The sequence below is a fragment of the Gymnoscopelus braueri genome (assembly GCF_963280865.1).
Source record: "Gymnoscopelus braueri genome assembly, chromosome: 19".
NCBI lineage: Eukaryota > Metazoa > Chordata > Actinopteri > Myctophiformes > Myctophidae > Gymnoscopelus > Gymnoscopelus braueri.
Window position 1 is genome coordinate 2,190,184 of NC_137621.1, and position 20,027 is coordinate 2,210,210.

The 20,027-nt window shown below is 41.6% G+C and overlaps 1 protein-coding gene across 1 annotated transcript in view; it reads left to right on the forward strand.

Moving 5' to 3' along the window:
- Positions 1–4,348: 4,348 nt before the first annotated feature.
- Positions 4,349–20,027, forward strand: part of LOC308074901 (glycine N-methyltransferase-like) — a 28,176-nt gene continuing 12,497 nt past the window's right edge. The window contains exons 1-2 of the mRNA XM_080414409.1: positions 4,349–4,648; positions 18,984–19,111. Coding sequence (XP_080270535.1) covers positions 4,440–4,648; positions 18,984–19,111 — 337 coding nt within the window. The 5' untranslated portion in view covers positions 4,349–4,439. The remainder of the gene's footprint in view (positions 4,649–18,983; positions 19,112–20,027) is intronic.

Genomic DNA, 20,027 nt, shown 5'->3' on the forward strand with positions numbered 1-20,027 from the left:
ACAAAACTATTAAACAACGTGCAAGTAGTATTTCATAGCAGGTACATTGTCACATGAGCAGATAGAGGTATAGCCTAACACAAAGAAATGTTAGTAAATTAATATATATATCATAATATCATATAAGTCTTCTTTAGGACTGTCTGTCTGTCTGTCTGTCTTGTGTGTCTGTCTTGTGTGTGTCTGTCTTGTGTGTGTCTGTCTTGTGTGTGTGTGTGTGTGTGTGTGTGTGTGTGTGTGTGTGTGTGTGTGTGTGTGTGTGGATCGACAATATCCCCGCCAAATTTCTAAAAGACTCGGCCGCCTCCATTGCTCCAATCATTACCCACATAATAAACCTCTCCATCATACAGGGACGGGTCCCTAACGATTTCAAAAAAGCAAGGGTGACCCCTCTGTACAAAAAAGGAAACAAATTAGACCTTGGCAACTACCGCCCTATTTCTATTCTTAGCTCCATCTCGAAAGTCATGGAAAAAATAGTCTATGAACAGGTCGATAAGTATCTTGCTGAGAAAAATCTAATCTACAAATTCCAATCTGGTTTCAGAACAAACCACTCCACTGACACATGCCTTCTCTATTTGAACGACTCTATCAATCAAGATGTCGACAAGGGCAAATATTGCGGCATGGTCATGCTGGACCTCCAGAAGGCCTTTGACACCGTTAATCACCCAATTATGATCAATAAGCTCAAAGCAATAGGTTTTGATGATACGTCAGTGAACTGGATGAGATCCTACCTGGAAGGGAGGGAGCAAGTGGTGGAAGTAAACGGCACCCAGTCCCCCCCCCTCCCTGTGACTTGTGGTGTTCCTCAAGGAAGTATACTAGGACCTTTACTGTTCCTGATATATGTGAATGATATGTCATCAGCCTGCGACTGCAAACTGTTCCTGTTCGCAGATGACTCGGCCCTGCTAGTCTCGGACAGGGACAGGCTGCAGGTTGAGAAAACTCTCAGCTCCGAACTCAACAAGATCTGCATCTGGCTCTCTGACAACAAACTTTCATTACACCTGGGTAAAACTGAATCCATCCTCTTTGGGTCCAGTCCTAACCTTAGCAAGGCAGAGAGTTTCACGATCAAAGTGGGTGATGATGTCATCAAAAGAAAAGATGAAATTACATACCTGGGCTCCATCTTGGAGGCAAACCTCTCTGGTAACAAAAACGCTGAAAAAGTGATCAAAAATGTCAACCAAACAACACGCTATTTGTGGAGGATTGATCGTCTAGTCAGTAAGAATACTCTGAAGATTCTTGCAGCTCCACAAATCATGTTCAACCCAGATTTGGCTCAACTAAGGGAATGAACTCGTTCTCATGCTATTCATCAAAAATGTGGAATGCCCTACCAAAAGGAGTAAAGGAGTGTAAAACCCTACTCACTTTCAAAACTGCCCTAAAGATACACCTTCAGGAGGCTGCAATTCGAAAATGGCCCCTGTCTAAGTCTTAACCTACCCACCCCTACCCCCCCCCCCTCTTTCATTTCCTCTTTTGTATATATATTTTTTCTCTCTTCATACCAGTAACCTGAGGGCTGATTGTATGACATTCTGTTTAGTAGTGTGTATATCTGTCTGTCTCTTATATGTCATCATGATGTGTGCATGGGGTTCTCATCTTAAACAAGCTGCGTGCTTAACTGAGTCTTCCAGTTTAGTAGACCTTGTATTGTGAATTGTGTACTTCCATGTACAGTGATTCTCATGTCTTACTAAATAAAAGTATATCAATCAATCAATCAATGTGTGTGTGTGTGTGTATCAATCAATCAATCAATGTGTGTGTGTGTGTGTGTGTGTGTGTGTGTGTGTGTGTGTGTGTGTGTGTGTGTGTGTGTGTGTGTGTGTGTGTGTGTGTGTGTGTGTGTGTGTGTGTGTGTGTGTGTGTGTGTGTGTGTGAGACCACGTTTGACCTGTAGGAAGTCAATCTAAATACGCTGGCTGTTACACTAACATTGGTGACCTATGGAATTGTGTGGGTGTAGAGGTCGCCCTTTCCTGTCAGAGCATGGTAGCGTCCGAATAGTAAAAACTACAACAACTACAAACCCCAACTTCCTATTTATTTACTTTATTTACTAACTACAAACCACTTTACCTTTGATCTGATTGGAACATGTTATGAGCTCAAGAATTCATAAAGTAATCGGGAAAATAAATCCACCAACTGAACCTTCACTGGGTTTCAACTTCAGGCAATAAGCAGTGGTGGAAAGTAACTAAGTACATTTACTCAAGTATTGTACTTAAGTATAATTTTGCAGCATTTTTACTTTACTGGAGTATTTCCCAATAATTTTCAGTACTTTTACTTCTACTCCACTACATCTGAGAGGCATTTTTTAAAAACGTTTTCCTGCCCCTCTGTTGAATTAACCTTAAAACAGGTGCTGAAGTAGGCTACCTTGAGGAGGGTATCCGCTCCAGACAGTTAAATGGTAGCTTGCCTATAACGGGTCCACATAACATCAGTGGATCTGAGTCTGACAGAGGAACAACACTGTGGGCATTGTAGATCAGACCATAATGTGCAGTCATAGGTGGATTGTGAGACATTGGACTCCTGCAGGGCACAGACCTGATCTACAAGATCACACATCCACACTCGACGTGGATTTCTACACAGAGGAAGAATTCTTTCAACTTCAAATGCTGCGTTCAAGTTCAAGAGAGTTTGGAAAAAATCTATTCTCCTGAACGCTGCCTTCGGGTACGGGGCATGGAGAGGAAAGGGGGGGCATGGAGAGGAAAGGGGGGCATGGAGAGGAAAGGGGGTTATGGAGAGGAAAGGGGGGGCATGGAGAGGAAAGGGGGGCATGGAGAGGAAAGGGGGGAATTTGCATTTCTTTCACCATTATAGTAAATGCTGCATTCATGGTCTGGAGTGAGGGCAGTTTTTTTTGTACAGACGGGTTAAAGGGCATGAGGGGCTCACCACCCCTTTGATGTCTATGTGTGCACTGTGCACGGGCCTGCACTCACCCACATCTCTGAGTGGTCTGGTCTACCGCTGGGGGGGCGAGCACGTTTTGGGGTGAGCGTTCCGGTTAATGTTCTCAAACATTTTTATGTCAAGGACCCCCAAAATGTATGTATGCAGTGGTGGAAAAAGTACTACTCAAATGTTTTACTTTAAGTAAAAAAGTAGAATCAAAATGTACTTAATGTACCAAAAGTAAAAGCAGTCATTGTGCAGAATGTCCCATTTCACAAGTTAAAAATGTATACAAATCTTTTGAAAATGGCCGATCTACAAGCTCACAATGTGTCGCACCGCGAAGCATTGTGAGCTTGTAGATCGGCCAATTTTCAAATGTGTATATATATGTATATATATATATATTATATATATATTTTTTGCCACGGACCCCCATCTGAACATATTTTGTGCCTGGGAACACACCAGCACAATAGTACAGTGGCTGATAGTGGTATTATTAGTGGGAAATGATGGCTTAAATAGTTTTATATAAAATAGGCTAAAAGTTAACTTTCACATTTTTGAAAATTATTCAGATTTGTTTTTAAAAACGTTTCAAGGTTTTTCCTAAATGTTTTGAAAATAGCAGATGTACAAGCTCACAACGTGTCACTAAGCCAAGGCGGTTAAACTGTCATTTAGCTGGGGACCCCCTGGAACCTGCAATATAGAGATGGATGTATATTTAATGTATTATAGATCATGTATTATATAGATAATACATTATCGATATAATACATTATCGATATAATACATTATATAGATAATGTATTATATAGATAATATATTATTACACCCTGCTCTTCAATGCATTCCATCTGCAGTTTCACCATCCAGAAATGTAAACTGGGATCAATAGCTTTGCAGTGTGCATATCCGGTCTACAGTGTGCATATCCGGTCTACAGCGGATACAAAAACTGTGCTCGCGCGCGCCTGTAATGTGAGCATGGAAATGACCGGATGCAATAGAAGGGCTCTAAACCGGATGTGCGTGCCGAGCAGCGAATAGAAACCACCACGGTGTGCTGACGCAACATTAAGGACATGTGTCACACGAGATAAACATCCGGGGTGACGCTTTTCCGCCGAGTCACCAAACTCGGCGCGGCAGCCGTCTCTCTCTCTCCTCCAATCACCAGAGGAGGGCGTTGGGCGCAGCGCGGCGCGGCGATTGGCTCAAAGTTTGTCCACGTAGGGGGGGGCCGGGGGGGAGGCGTGGCGTGGTGGCCCAAACTTTTCAAACCAATCCACGCTCCGCGCGACCAAGCCACGCCCCCTTTCCGCGTAGTAGTAAACGCCCCCTCAGGGCTTTATAAACAAACAAATCAAAAGTCGTGTCACACAGAAAGTTGTTCCCCTACGCTCAGCGGTGTTCTCTCTCTCTCTCTCTCTGAAACATTCCTCAGTTCTTCCTCTCCTCCTCCAGGGTCTTCTTCATCCGTCATGTCTGTGGACAGTGTGTTCAGGACGCGGTCCCTGGGGGTCGCGGCGGTGGGCCTGCCGGACCAGTACGCGGACGGCAAGGCGGCCAAGGTGTGGCAGCTCTACATAGGAGACACCCAGAGCCGCACGCAGGAGTACAGGAGCTGGGTGGTCCGCCTGCTGCGGGAGCAGGGGGTCCGCGGCGTGCTGGACGTGGCCTGCGGGACGGGGTGGGTAACACGGTCACTGCGTGTGTGTCTTTAGCCCTGAAACATGACTTTCATATCATGACATGGAACCACTTGGTTTGCGATTTTTTTCACATTTACAACTCTCTCTCACATCTACATAAACGTTCAGATTGCAAATATAAAGTCCCGACCCCACGGCCACGGATGTAACAAGTTAAAACGCATGGGTATAAGTACCCGTAGCTTCGGTGTTGTTCAATAAAAATCATTTTAATCCGATCGATGGCCATTTTCTGTATATTCTTTGTAACGTATCAGAGTGCAATGCACTTCCCAACCGATAGGGGCGCGCAGTTGAAAGCATAGAAAATAATTCGAAGAAAATGGCTGGCGATCGGATTAAAAATCTTTTTATTGAACAATACGGAAGATTCGGGTTCTTAGACCGCTGCGTTTTAACCTGTTACATCCGTGGCCGTGGGGTCAGCGCTTTATATTTGAAATCTGAACGTTTATGTAGATGTAAGAGGTGTAAATGTAAGACATTCGCAAAGCAGGAACAAGTGGTTCCATGACGCCTGTGACCGACGAGCGTCGTGTGTGTGTGTGTGTGTGTGTGTGTGTGTGTGTGTGTGTGTGTGTGTGTGTGTGTGTGTGTGTGTGTGTGTGTGTGTGTGTGTGTGTGTGTGTGTGTGTGTGTGTGTGTGTGTGTGTGTGTGTGTGTGTGTGGTCCATTTGGTTCCATCTGGCACCCTGGCTGAGTTAAAACACAGATCATTATGGTTGACATGTGCGGGTCCATTTGGTTAAATGTTGTACCCTGCCAGAGGTACAACATTGATTATTACTATGGTTAATTTGTGAGGGTCCATTTGGTTCCATATGCTTCTGTTGAAACTTCCAACATTTGGTTCCTTTTGGTTCCACCTGGTTCCCTGTCAGAGTGCAAACATTGATCATACTATGTCTTAATATGTGAGGGTCCATTTGGTTCCATCTGGTACCCCGCCAGAGTTACAACACAGATCATAATGGTTAATATGTGAGGGTCCATTTGGTTCCATTTGATCTTGCACACTCTCAGAGTTACGCTGTATGATGAATGAATATATCAAAATGTGGTTCTTCTATTTAGGACCCTCTAAGTCATTTTGTGAGGGTCCATTTGGTTCCATCTGGTACCCTCCTGGAGTAAACACATTGATTACATGATTAATATGTGGGGGTCCATTTGGTTACATTTTGTACCCTGCCGGAGGTACAACATTGATCATAATGGTTAATCTGTGAGGGTCCATTTGGTTACCTTTTGATGTCGCACACTCTCAGAGTTACGACATTGATAATTAAAATATGGTTCTTCAATTTAGGACCCTCAGTAAATGAAATGGGTTCCATATGTGAGGGTCCATTTGGTTCCATCTGGTACCCTCCTAGAGTTATAACATAGATCATAATGGTTAATATGTGAGGGTCCATTTGGTTCCATATGGTACCCTCCTAGAGTTATAACATAGATCATAATGGTTAATATGTGAGGGTCCATTTGGTTCCATATGGTACCCTCCTAGAGTTATAACATAGATCATAATGGTTAATATGTGAGGGTCCATTTGGTTCCATATGGTACCCTCCTAGAGTTATAACATAGATCATAATGGTTAATATGTGAGGGTCCATTTGGTTCCATATGGTACCCGCCTAGAGTTATAACATAGATCATAATGGTTAATATGTGAGGGTCCATTCGGTTCCATCTGGTACCCTCCTAGAGTTATAACACAGATCATAGTGGTTAATATGTGAGGGTCCATTTGGTTCCATAATGCTTCTATTGAAACATGAATATGTACATGGATTGAATGGTGATCATTTCAACTCTCTATTAAACATGGTTCTTATTTTAGAGGATCCTCATAACCGCTTCATTTGTGAGACTCAGAGATTGTTTTTGCTAATCTTTGAATATATATATTTTTAAAGTGAACATTTGTAACTCAAATCTTTGCTTCTGGCGGATTCTACACATGTCTTCTAAACAGCTTTTTGAAAAAAGCGAAAGCGCTTGTAGATCTGCTATTTTTGAATAGCCAAAGTATAAAATAATGGATAAAGTGGTTACACAGATGCATCCCCGGTTTTAGTCGGTTAAGAGGGGTTTGATCCAGTGACAGACAGACAGACAGACAGACAGACAGACAGACTCTTTACAATGTGCATATTACTGTATACTGGGGTCCCCCAGGGCTATATGCTGGGGGCTCCCTCTATTTAACCCTCTACTCACCAAATCTCTTTGGCAAAAAAACAGAACATCTAACAACAAGCTCACACCCGTTGTGATGCATTCTGAAGGTTTGTAGATCTGCTATTTTCAAAAAAAATTATTACATTTGAAAACTTGACATGGGACATTCTGGATAATGAGTACTTTAAGTACATTTTGATGCCAATACTTTTGTACTTTTACTCAAATCAATTTTCACTTCCGGACTTTTACTTGTAACAATATTGCAGTATTGATACTTTTACTTAAGTAAAGAAATTGAGTACTTTTCCACCACTGCCCATTACATTACAGTGTTCCTGCAACTGTAATACACCAGTGTTGCCAAGTCTGCTTATTATAAGCGTCTTTGGGCTTGTTTCTGTAAAGTCTCTTTGTTTTTGGGGTCTTGTTTCTAAAGTGTAGTTTTGCTTATTTGGGCGTGCTCCAGTTTAACCTCTTTAACCCTACAGTACTGTATATACAGCTTTTCGAAAATAGACGATCTGCAAGCTCACAGCTGTTTTCAAAATAACCTTGAAAATAAAATGTGAAAGATTTGGAATGTTTTTTAAACATGTTATAACACAAAGCTTGTCCCCGGCACAAAATATTTTCAGATGGGGGGTCCGTGTGGCCAAATACATATTAATTTGTGGGTGAATTTGACATGAACATGTTCTCTAAAAAAAACAACATTAGACGATAAAGTCCTGCCCTAATAGTCGCTTATTTTGGGGCTTGTTTTCATAGACCAGAGTTGCTTGTTTCTCTGTTGCAAAATCTGGCAACATCTGCTGCTAGTCATATTTTGCAGTGATATTTACTCTTCAAATTTGTCTCAGTCATTGTAGCAGATAGTGATGAAAAACACGTTTAGAAACAGTCGTGCAGTATGTACTGTGCAATGCCTAGTAGACATGCAGCATGTTCAGATAAACCATAGACCACCATTTACAATGTAGGCGTTTACCAGGCGCTCTTTATCTAGAGTGACTTACAGTTAACAAGGTAAACACATACATAGAATACATAGACAGTGTAGTGTCTCAGTAAACTATAGGATCATAGAATACAGAGAGACAGTGTAGTGTCTCAGTAAACTATAGGATCATAGAATACAGAGACAGTGTAGTGTCTCAGTAAACTATAGGATCATAGAATACAGAGACAGTGTAGTGTCTCAGTAAACTATAGGATCATAGAATACAGAGAGACAGTGTAGTGTCTCAGTAAACTATAGGATCATAGAATACAGAGACAGTGTAGTGTCTCAGTAAACTATAGGATCATAGAATACAGAGAGACAATGTAGTGTCTCAGTAAACTATAGGATCATAGAATACAGAGACAGTGTAGTGTCTCATTAAACTATAGGATCATAGAATACAGAGAGACAGTGTAGTGTCTCAGTAAACTATAGGATCATAGAATACAGAGAGACAGTGTAGTGTCTCAGTAAACTATAGGATCATAGAATACAGAGACAGTGTAGTGTCTCAGTAAACTATAGGATCATAGAATACAGAGACATATTAAAAAGAAGAGAACACACTGTAAAAAGTGTTCATTTAACTCTTGAGTGTGAACATATTGAACAATTTACTATACTCTCAGTCAGAGTTACAGACCCGTAAGGGTCCATTTGGTTCCATTATTGTGTACACTCTCAGCTAACACAGGGAAGCTGTCTGAACCTTCCCTAAAACACCCTGGACAGCGCTCCACACGTCCCAGACTCTTCTCCCTCATGCCAGTGTTGATTTTGACAGCAAATTTTGATTTCGTTTTAGTCATATTTTAGTCATCTGAAATATTTTAGTTTTTGTCTAGTTTTAGTCGACTAAATATCATGAGATTATAGTCGACTAAATCTACAGTTGATTTAGTCGACTAAAATGTATGTTGGCGGTGCCTTGATGGAGTCGTAATGGCAGATTTTACACTTGGTTGCATGCTGAAAATAGCCGATCTACAAGCTCACAACGCGTCGCAGCGTGACGCGTTGTGAGCTTGTAGATCGGCTATTTTCAGAGCGCAACACCCGAGCACAACCAAACATAAAATGACTTGTCTTTTAGTTCTACTGGATCTCTTCTCCACTAGATCCCTCACTAACATTTTAGTCTAGTTTTTATTTGTTGACAAAATTGTCAATATATTTAGTCTCAGTTTTAGTCATCATAGCTTAGTTTTTATTTAGTTTTCATCAGTGAAAGAAAGGCAGCCGACGAACATCTTTCGTCATAGTTTTAGTCGACGAAATCAACACTGCTTTTGGCTACCAAACTGTGGAACGGACTAGTCATAGCAGGTAGAACTGCAGACTCAGTCCCAATGTTCTGACATAATGTGAAGACTCTCCTCTTCAGACCCCACCTCAGCCCCTAGCACTTCACCTGGTCTTGATGACCTTGCAGTCTTTTGCAAAGGTTAAAATGTCATTTAGATTAGAGCATGTTATGTAGACAGATGCCAGGTTCATGTGTTGACCTGGCATCCTATCGTTTCTATAGTGAGAAACTGTCAATGTACAGATTATGATTATTATTTTGATATGATGTTGTTTAGACTGATGCTACTGAGACACCACGCTGTCTCCCTGTGTTTACCTTGATCTCTGGATAAAGAGAGTCTGCTAAATGACTACATGGTGACATTGTACTCACAGACCCGTGAGGGTCCATTTTAGACCCCTGTTGGCCCCTCTGAGAAGCAGTAATGTAACCCTGTGTGGTTGGAGGAGTGAGAGCAGGGTCCTAAGTCCTGTGTGTGTGTGTGTGTGTGTGTGTGTGTGTGTGTGTGTGTGTGTGTGTGTGTGTGTGTGTGTGTGTGTGTGTGTGTGTGTGTGTGTGTGTGTGTGTGTGTGTGTGTGTGTGTGTGTGTGTGTGTGTGTGTGTGTGTCCGTCCTAGTGACCCCAACCCAGTCCTTACTGGCTGGATCTGGACTTATGAAGGCCTTTGACAGGGTTACCATGGTTACTGGGTGATAGTGTATCTCTGTTCCCTTCTCAGAAGCAAGGTCATGTGTGTGTGTGTGTGTGTGTGTGTGTGAACTCACACACACACACACACTCCTAACTCGTTGTTTTTGTTTTTTTTACCTTAAAGGACCTGTCAGTCAGTGATTCTCTGAAACGCCTTCTAAATACTAACCTTAGTTTTCTGAAAAACTTCAAATTTGTATTCAAATGTGTTTTTAAGATATATATATATATATATATATATATATATATATATATATATATATATATATATATATATATATATATTAGTAGCAATGACAACTAATGTGACACAGACACTGTCCCAGGTTGAAAGGTAAACATACAGTATGTATAGGTTATAACAGGTCTCCACTTGATTTGAGTTGATTAACCCTTTAAGACCTGGGGCGATTCTGTGTCATTTTAGATTTCTTTGGCTGTTCAAAAATAGCAGATCTACAAGCTCATAGAAAGGCACTCGATTGAAAAATCTTGAAAATATGTGCAAATCTTTGAATATATATTTATATGTTTTAAAGCGAACATTAACTCTGATCTGTGCTTCTGGAACAACTTATTTTGAGATGAGTGTCGGCGGCCAAATACATATCATTTTGAGGGTCCTTGACATGGAAAAGTTGGATCACCACTGATATTATAGCAACATGAGGATTTAGAAGATATTTGTAGAATATATATTCAAAGATTTGCACACATTGTCACGATTTCTTCAAAAATAGCAGATCTACAAGAGTGCCGTGCTATGAGCTTGTAGATCTGCTATTTTTGAATAGCCAAAGAAATCTATAATGACACAGATGCGTTCCCGGATTGAATGGGTTAATTTGGCCATAGACCCCCATCTGAAAATATCCAGTGCCCGGCCAGCAGCACAGGGACCCCCAGGGACCCCCAGGGACCCCCATACAAGATTTGTTTTGTTAAAATGTTTCAAAAATACTCAACACACACACTTTTCCATTGTTTTTGTTTTTGAAAAGAACTACCAAACTCGGCCAATATTGACTATTGAGTACTATTTGACAAGGAGTATATATACTTTGACTCAAAAGTACTGGGGTTTGAGTACTTTGTTCACGTTGTTGTTTAATGTAGTGTAGCCTCGGAAACCCATGCTTTTCTTTTGTTACAAAAGAAAAAAAGCATGGGGGAGCCATGCAGGAACGATGGTCTTAGGACCTTGTTATCTCCTAACCAATCAGAGTACAGAGGGGCGTCGCTCTAAATTTGGTGACGTCAGCGTGCTCCATGCACAGGCCGGGAGGGGAGGGGAGGCGGGGACATAGATTGGTGAAGCAATAGGAAGCCCCGCACGAATCCAGGCGGCTGGGTTTGGATCCGCCCATCAAGACCATCGATTGAGCTCGTTGCCTCATGTAGTGTGAACCAACAGCCTGGTCTCCACTTGAGCCTACAGCGGGGGGTGGGCTAGGGCTTTCACCACTACAGATGTTTACTGGTCGACTAATTTGACCCAGTGGTAGTCGACTAGTTGACTAGTCGATGTTAGCCTATTTTATTATATATTTTTGCCATTGTTTTAATGCCATTACTATTATTATTATCCTCTGAGTCCTGCCTTTATCTTTATGCCGTTTTAAGGGAAGTGCTTCTGGCACAGCAGCACAGCAGCGTCTCCAAGGATCCTCAAAAGGGGGTTATTGCCCAATAATAGGCTATTATTGGGCATACTTTTGACCCCCTTTTGATGAAAATAAAGGCAGGAGGATAATAATAATAGTAATGGCATTAAAACAATTATTTTCATTATCAACTATTCGACTAGTACCAATGGTCGACTAGTGGTTATACTAGTCGACTAGTCTAGTATAGACTATCTATACTATAGATAGTCTATACTAGACTAGTTGACTAGTACTAGTCTACTCTATAGATTCTATAGAGTATCTATAATAAGTTGGTCAAAGCCCTAGTGTGGGCAATTTTGATGATGGAGAGCTATATTTCCACACTCACTCCAGAGGGCCACATTTCATATACTGTCGGGTCATTCTATGTCACACAAAAATAGCAAAAGTAGCCGATCTACAAGCTCGTTTTGAGCTTCTAGATCGGCTATTTTTGTTATTTTTAACTGCTGGCCGCATTAAGTGAAGATGGGGGCCGCATGTATGACCTACCTTTATACTTTGGCTATTCGAAAATAGCAGATCTACAAGCTCGAGTTTGTACTACAAGCATGCAGATCTGCTATTTTTGAAAAAATCGTGAAAGTGTTTGCAAATCTTTTGAATATATATATATATATATATATATATATATATATTTCTAAAGGGAACATTAGTAACTGCCCTCTCTCTCTGCTTTGCTAATCGTGGATTATTCCAGCATGTGATAAACATTAAGGCTCTGTGTTCTTTCTTTAGACTTCTAAACGGAGCCAAGGCTTACATTTCTTTTGAATACTTACTGTAGGCTGAATACTTACTGTAGGCTGAATACTTACTGTAGGCTCTGCTCGCAGACAATAGGAAAAAGCTAAATGAAAAAATCCTGAGAGGAATGCAGCCGGCCGACACATGAGAGGAGGGGGGGGGGGGTATTTTATTTGGTCCAGTGCTTTCATCCATGATGTGCCCCCCCCCCCCCCCTCTCTGTGGAAGCCCAAATACTTTTAATAAACCCTTTGACCCCACAGTAGTGGGTGACTGTATGGCATGGTTCAGCGTTTACTAAAATGTGTGCTACGCTTAACCCTTTAAAGACCTGGGTCGCATCTGAGTCATTTTTAGATAGCAGATCTACAAGCTCATAGCGCGGCACCGAGTGCCACGCTATGAGCTTGTAGATCTGCTATTTTTTTGAAAAATCGAGAAAATGTGTGTAAATTATTATATTTATATTGTTTTTAAAGCGAACGTTTGTAACTCAAACCTTTGCTTCTGGGGGGTCCCTGGAATAAAACATTTTGAGATGGGTGTCGGCGGCCGAATACATATAGTTTTTGGGGGTCTTTGACATGAAAAAGTTTGAGAACCACTGATATAGAAACATTGGTTTTACAGAAAACTGTTAGGATTTAGAAGACATTAGTAAGAATCGGCCTCAGGTCTTAATGGGTTAAAGCCACATGTACCCTAGCGTCCCTAGTTTATGTCCTCATCGGCACAGACATGGGCGTAATAGGCATACTTACTGTAGGCGGCATTTGACCATCATACATGCAGTCTCTTATGCAAACTGGTTAAACTGTCATTTAGATAGCATGTTATTTAGACAGACGCCAGGTTCATTTGTTGACCTGCTGATAGTTTCTATAGTGTCAAGGTCAAGGTAAACTTTATTGTCCACAAGGGACATTTGGCTTGGGCTTTCACCGCTGCTGCAGCCACTCACAAAACATCAGTGACAAAAGACAGAATACATAACACAACATTACACAAGTGCACAGATAGTGGTCAATCTAATCTTCTCACGGTCAATGCTGTTTCAGAGCCTCGTTCAGCATTTTAGTTGACACCGGTACGAAGCCATTTTTAAAAATCTGACATAGTTCCATTTTAGTTCGCTGTACCTTCTCCCAGAGGGCATCATTACACACGTTCCATGTAGAACATGGGTATCATCACTGACTGTTCTCTGAGCCTGTCTTATTACGTGGCCTGCTCGTAAATAGACTGCAGAGAGGGGAATTGGTTGCAGTCTGCACCAATCGGAGCAATTTGGACCTCAGTTGCACTGAGAGGTTACCAAACCAAACTGTGATGCCAAATCTGACCAGGCTTTCCAAGACCGCTCGGTAGAACACTAGCATAAACTTTTGGTCAACACCGTGAACCCTGAGACGGCGGAGGAAATGCAGTCTTTACTGTACTTTACTACAGAGACTGTCCACGTGTGTGTTCCACGTTAGAGAGTTGTCTATACTAATGCCCAAGTATTTATATGAGGAGACCTGTGAGATGGTGGAGTCATGAATGACCACAGGCCTGTGGTCACTGATACTCCTAGGGTCCAACACCATCTCCTGTGTCTTCCTCACGTTGAGAACAAGGTGGTTGTCATCGCACCATGTTACACACCTCTGAACCTCTAAAGAATAGTCAGCTAAATCTCTATCCTTACCCAGTAGGGATGAGATGGCAGTGTTGTCCGAGAATTTAATAATGTCATTATTCGGGTTAAAGGGATACTTCACTTTCGGGCCGGGGACACATTTAAAAAAAATATTAAAAATAAATGAAAAAAGTTATGGAAAATTCATGGCCCCCTCACACATTAGTAGGACACTGCGTGTCGTGAGGGGGCCATGAATTTTCCATAACTTTTTTCATTTATTTTTAATATTTTTTTTAAATGTGTCCCCGGCCCGAAAGTGAAGTATCCCTTTAAGGACAGGTGAGCTGATGCAGCCCTGAGGTGCTCCAGTACTCAGGGTTCTGGGCTCTGACATGGTACCATTCACACTGACCCTTTGTGTACGTTCAGTTAAAAAAGAATAATACCACCTGATAATAAGGGGATGGACATTAAGGTCCCTCAACCTCTTAATTAAGAGATGTGGCTGTATTATTGTATTAAAAGCTGAACTGAAATCTACCAGAAGAAGGCCTTGCATAAGCAGTGTTATTTCCTAAGTAATTTTCTAAGTGTCAATGTACAGATTATTATTTTTGATATTATATGGTTTAGACTCTAAACTATATAATATCAAAAATAATAATCTGTACATTGACACTTAGACTGATGCTAGGTTCACTATTTACCTGTGATCCTATAGTTTACTGAGACACTACACTGTCTCTCTGTATTCTATGATCCTATAGTTTACTGAGACACTACACTGTCTCTGTATTCTATGATCCTATAGTTTACTGAGACACTACACTGTCTCTGTATTCTATGATCCTATAGTTTACTGAGACACTATACTGTCTCTGTATTCTATGATCCTATAGTTTACTGAGACACTACACTGTCTCTCTGTATTCTATGATCCTATAGTTTACTGAGACACTGTCTCTGTATTCTATGATCCTATAGTTTACTGAGACACTACACTGTCTCTCTGTATTCTATGATCCTATAGTTTACTGAGACACTACACTGTCTCTCTGTATTCTATGATCCTATAGTTTACTGAGACACTACACTGTCTCTCAGTATTCTATGATCCTATAGTTTACTGAGACACTACACTGTCTCTGTATTCTATGATCATATAGTTTACTGAGACACTACACTGTCTCTCTGTATTCTATGATCCTATAGTTTACTGAGACACTACACTGTCTCTGTATTCTATGATCCTATAGTTTACTGAGACACTACACTGTCTCTGTATTCTATGATCATATAGTTTACTGAGACACTACACTGTCTCTCTGTATTCTATGATCCTATAGTTTACTGAGACACTACACTGTCTCTGTATTCTATGATCCTATAGTTTACTGAGACACTGTCTCTGTATTCTATGATCCTATAGATCCGCTCAAAACCTTTTCAGATGGGGGGGGTCATACATATAAATACATTTGGCGGTCCTTGACATGAACAAGTTTGAGAACCACTGTGTTATAAACTAACTGGTCTGGTGCTCCTTTGCGTGTGACCCCCGCTCCTCGTGTCAGGGTGGGGGGTCTTTCTTGGGGACATCAGGACCCCCGCTCCTCGTGTCAGGGGGGGGGGGGTCTTGGGGACATCAGGACCATCTGAGGAGGTGTCACATGACATGCTGGGTGCTGGCAGCGCGCCCAGAATAGTGACCCTCGCTATTTTTAGGGTTCACTGAACTGTGCACCCCCCCCCCCCCCGCTCACTTCCTGTGTCATCAGATCTGATGTTATGTCAGGAATGAGTCATCCATCCATCCATCCATCCATCCATCCATCCATCCATCCATCCATCCATCCTATAGGAATGTGACACAAACACAAAAGGCTCCATGACATCCAGGCTTCATCACAGAGGCTTCACTTTTACCATGTTGGACTCGTTGAAAACACACGTGTGTTTCTGATGTCTGTAACTCTGAGAGTGTACACATGGAACCAAATGGACCCTTACAGGTCTGTAACTCTGAGAGTGTACAGCGTGATAGAATAAAATAAAAACCTGTTCCAGAAACGGTTCCAAACGTAACAGAACTGATTCCTGGTTCCTCCGGGTCTCAACCTTAGTGACTGATATTGTCCTTCTAATGCATCTAGGCCTGTCACAATTATTACATCATTGTCTAATCACTAATATTTGAGAGAAACGCAATTATTTTTCATATTTTCTTCCATGTCGAAAGATGTTCAGACTTTTTCAAATATAAAAAAAACAGAAATAGCAGATGTACGCTTACGTGTCTTGTAAGCTTGTAGATCAGCTATTTCTGCTATTTTGACATGAATAAAAATGATTAAATATGTCAATAATGTCTTTGTATATTTCAGTTATTTGTCATATCTGCCCTGTGTAATTTCTTATTACGAAGCCTAAAAGGCTTCATATGTTTTTCAATTCAATTAAATGTTATTAAAGTGTCAAATCACAACAAGTTGTCTCAAGACACTTTACATATAGAGCAGAGACCCGACAGTCCCACCCTGAGCAAGACATTTTGCGACAGTGGCAACGAAAAACTCCCTCTTAACTGGAAGAAACGTCAGGCAGACCCTAGGCTCTAGGGTGGGAGGGGCCAGGCTCTTGGGTGGGAGGGGCCAGGCTCTAGGGTGGAAGGGGCCAGGCTCTTGGGTGGAAGGGGCCAGGCTCTTGGGTGGGAGGGGCCAGGCTCTTGGGTGGGAGGGGCCAGGCTCTTGGGTGGGAGGGGCCAGGCTCTAGGGTGGAAGGGGCCAGGCTCTTGGGTGGGAGGGGCCAGGCTCTTGGGTGGGAGGGGCCAGGCTCTAGGGTGGAAGGGGCCAGGCTCTAGGGTGGAAGGGGCCAGGCTCTTGGGTGGGAGGGGCCAGGCTCTTGGGTGGGAGGGGCCAGGCTCTTGGGTGGGAGGGGCCAGGCTCTTGGGTGGGAGGGGCCAGGCTCTAGGGTGGAAGGGGCCAGGCTCTAGGGTGGAAGGGGCCAGGCTCTTGGGTGGGAGGGGCCAGGCTCTTGGGTGGGAGGGGCCAGGCTCTTGGGTGGGAGGGGCCAGGCTCTTGGGTGGGAGACCTTCTGCCTCGACCGTGTCGGGGGGGAAAGAAGTGAGAGCGAGGGAGAGACAGAGAGAAAATGAAGTAGTAGCAATAACAATAGTAGCAAATATAATAGTGTAAGATAGTATATGATAATATAATATAATATAGTACAACAACAATGTGTATTCAGTATATAATGGTATAAGAATGTTAAGAGAATAGTATAGTGGTATAGTGTATCGTAGTAGAAATCCACGGTAGTGCTCCATGGAGAGGCCCGGTCCGCAGTCACACTCTTGATCTGCAGCTGGGGGTCCGTCATAGCAGTCCATGGAGTGGGAGATAAAAGAGACTCTGGGGGAGGGGGTCCCCGGGTGTTCAATGCCAAACACACAATTAAATCGCAATTATTTGAGTGACAATGAATCGTCGTCTTAAATGTGTAATCGTGACAGACCTAAATGCATGTCATTTAATGTTTTCATTATTTTGTGAATGTTTCAGGGTGGACTCCATCATGTAATAATGTTATTAAATGTTTCAGGGTAGACTCCATCATGTAATAATGTTATTACATGTTTCAGGGTGGACTCCATCATGTAATAATGTTATTAAACGTTTCAGGGTGGACTCCATCATGTAATAATGTTATTACATGTTTCAGGGTGGACTCCATCATGTAATAATGTTATTACATGTTTCAGGGTGGACTCCATCATGTAATAATGTTATTACATGTTTCAGGGTGGACTCCATCATGTAATAATGTTATTAAACGTTTCAGGGTGGACTCCATCATGTAATAATGTTATTAAATGTTTCAGGGTGGACTCCATCATGTAATAATGTTATTACATGTTTCAGGGTGGACTCCATCATGTAATAATGTTATTAAATGTTTCAGGGTGGACTCCATCATGTAATAATGTTATTACATGTTTCAGGGTGGACTCCATCATGTAATAATGTTATTAAACGTTTCAGGGTGGACTCCATCATGTAATAATGTTATTACATGTTTCAGGGTGGACTCCATCATGTAATAATGTTATTAAACGTTTCAGGGTGGACTCCATCATGTAATAATGTTATTACATGTTTCAGGGTGGACTCCATCATGTAATAATGTTATTAAATGTTTCAGGGTGGACTCCATCATGTAATAATGTTATTAAACGTTTCAGGGTGGACTCCATCATGTAATAATGTTATTACATGTTTCAGGGTGGACTCCATCATGTAATAATGTTATTAAACGTTTCAGGGTGGACTCCATCATGTAATAATGTTATTAAACGTTTCAGGGTGGACTCCATCATGTAATAATGTTATTACACGTTTCAGGGTGGACTCCATCATGTAATAATGTTATTACACGTTTCAGGGTGGACTCCATCATGTAATAATGTTATTAAACGTTTCAGGGTGGACTCCATCATGTAATAATGTTATTAAATGTTTCAGGGTGGACTCCATCATGTAATAATGTTATTAAACGTTTCAGGGTGGACTCCATCATGTAATAATGTTATTAAATGTTTCAGGGTGGACTCCATCATGTAATAATGTTATTAAACGTTTCAGGGTGGACTCCATCATGTAATAATGTTATTACACGTTTCAGGGTGGACTCCATCATGTAATAATGTTATTAAACGTTTCAGGGTGGACTCCATCATGTAATAATGTTATTACACGTTTCAGGGTGGACTCCATCATGTAATAATGTTATTACACGTTTCAGGGTGGACTCCATCATGTAATAATGTTATTAAACGTTTCAGGGTGGACTCCATCATGTAATAATGTTATTAAACGTTTCAGGGTGGACTCCATCATGTAATAATGTTATTACACGTTTCAGGGTGGACTCCATCATGTAATAATGTTATTAAATGTTTCAGGGTGGACTCCATCATGTAATAATGTTATTACATGTTTCAGGGTGGACTCCATCATGTAATAATGTTATTAAATGTTTCAGGGTGGACTCCATCATGTAATAATGTTATTAAACGTTTCAGGGTGGACTCCATCATGCTGGTGGAGGAAGGCTTCAACATGGTCAGTGTGGACGCCAGTGACAAGATGCTGAAATACGCCCTGAAGTCCCGCTGGGACCGGAGGAAAGAGACGGCCTTCGACCAGTGGGGTACGACGGGACGGGGACGCTCTCTCACCACGTTAACACTGAGTTCATTTGATGTCCAGTTGGTTCTGACACTTTTTACGTGATCAAGGAACTCCAAATTAACCCATTAAGAACGGGAACGCATCTGTGTAATCTTTTTGATTTCTTCGGCTATTGAAAAATAGCAGATCTACAAGCTCACAGCGCGGCACCGAGTGCCGCGCTGTGAGCTTGTAGATCTGCTATTTTCGAAAAATCGTGAAACTTTGTGCAAATGTTTGAATATATATATTTTTAAAGCCAACATTTGTAACTCAAATCTTTGCTTTCTGGGGGGATTCTACAAATGTCTTCTAAATCCTAAATGTCCTTGAAAAACGTACGTTTCTGTATCAGTGGTTCTCAAACCTTTTCATGTCAAGGACCCCCACAAATGTATTTGGTCGTGGACCCCCATCTCAATATATGTAGTTCCAGGGACCCCCATGTAGAAAAGATTTGAGTAAAAAAAAATCGCTTTAAAAATATATATATATTTAAAGATTTGCACACATTTTCAAGATTTTTCAAAAAAGAAATGCAGATCTACAAGCTCATAGTGCGACACCGCACTATGAGCTTGTAGATCTGCTATTTTTTAATAGCCAAAGAAATCTAAAAATGACACACACATGCGTTCCTGGTCTTAATGGGTTAACTCATTGAGTGCCAGAATTAATGAATTAATGAAGTCAGCCAGTGGCAGCGTTTCTGAGCATTTTGACTAACCTTTCTAGAGACACAGAATATTTCGCTCCAGGACGATGGACACTCAGAGTGTCTCAAAAGACAGAGGAGAGTCTCTGCTTCCATCGGGGGGAAAAGCGTGTCACCGCGACCCTCCGTTCTTTAGTTATCGGCTGTTGAATATCGCTCTAGCTTTTTTAGTAGTGTCTGT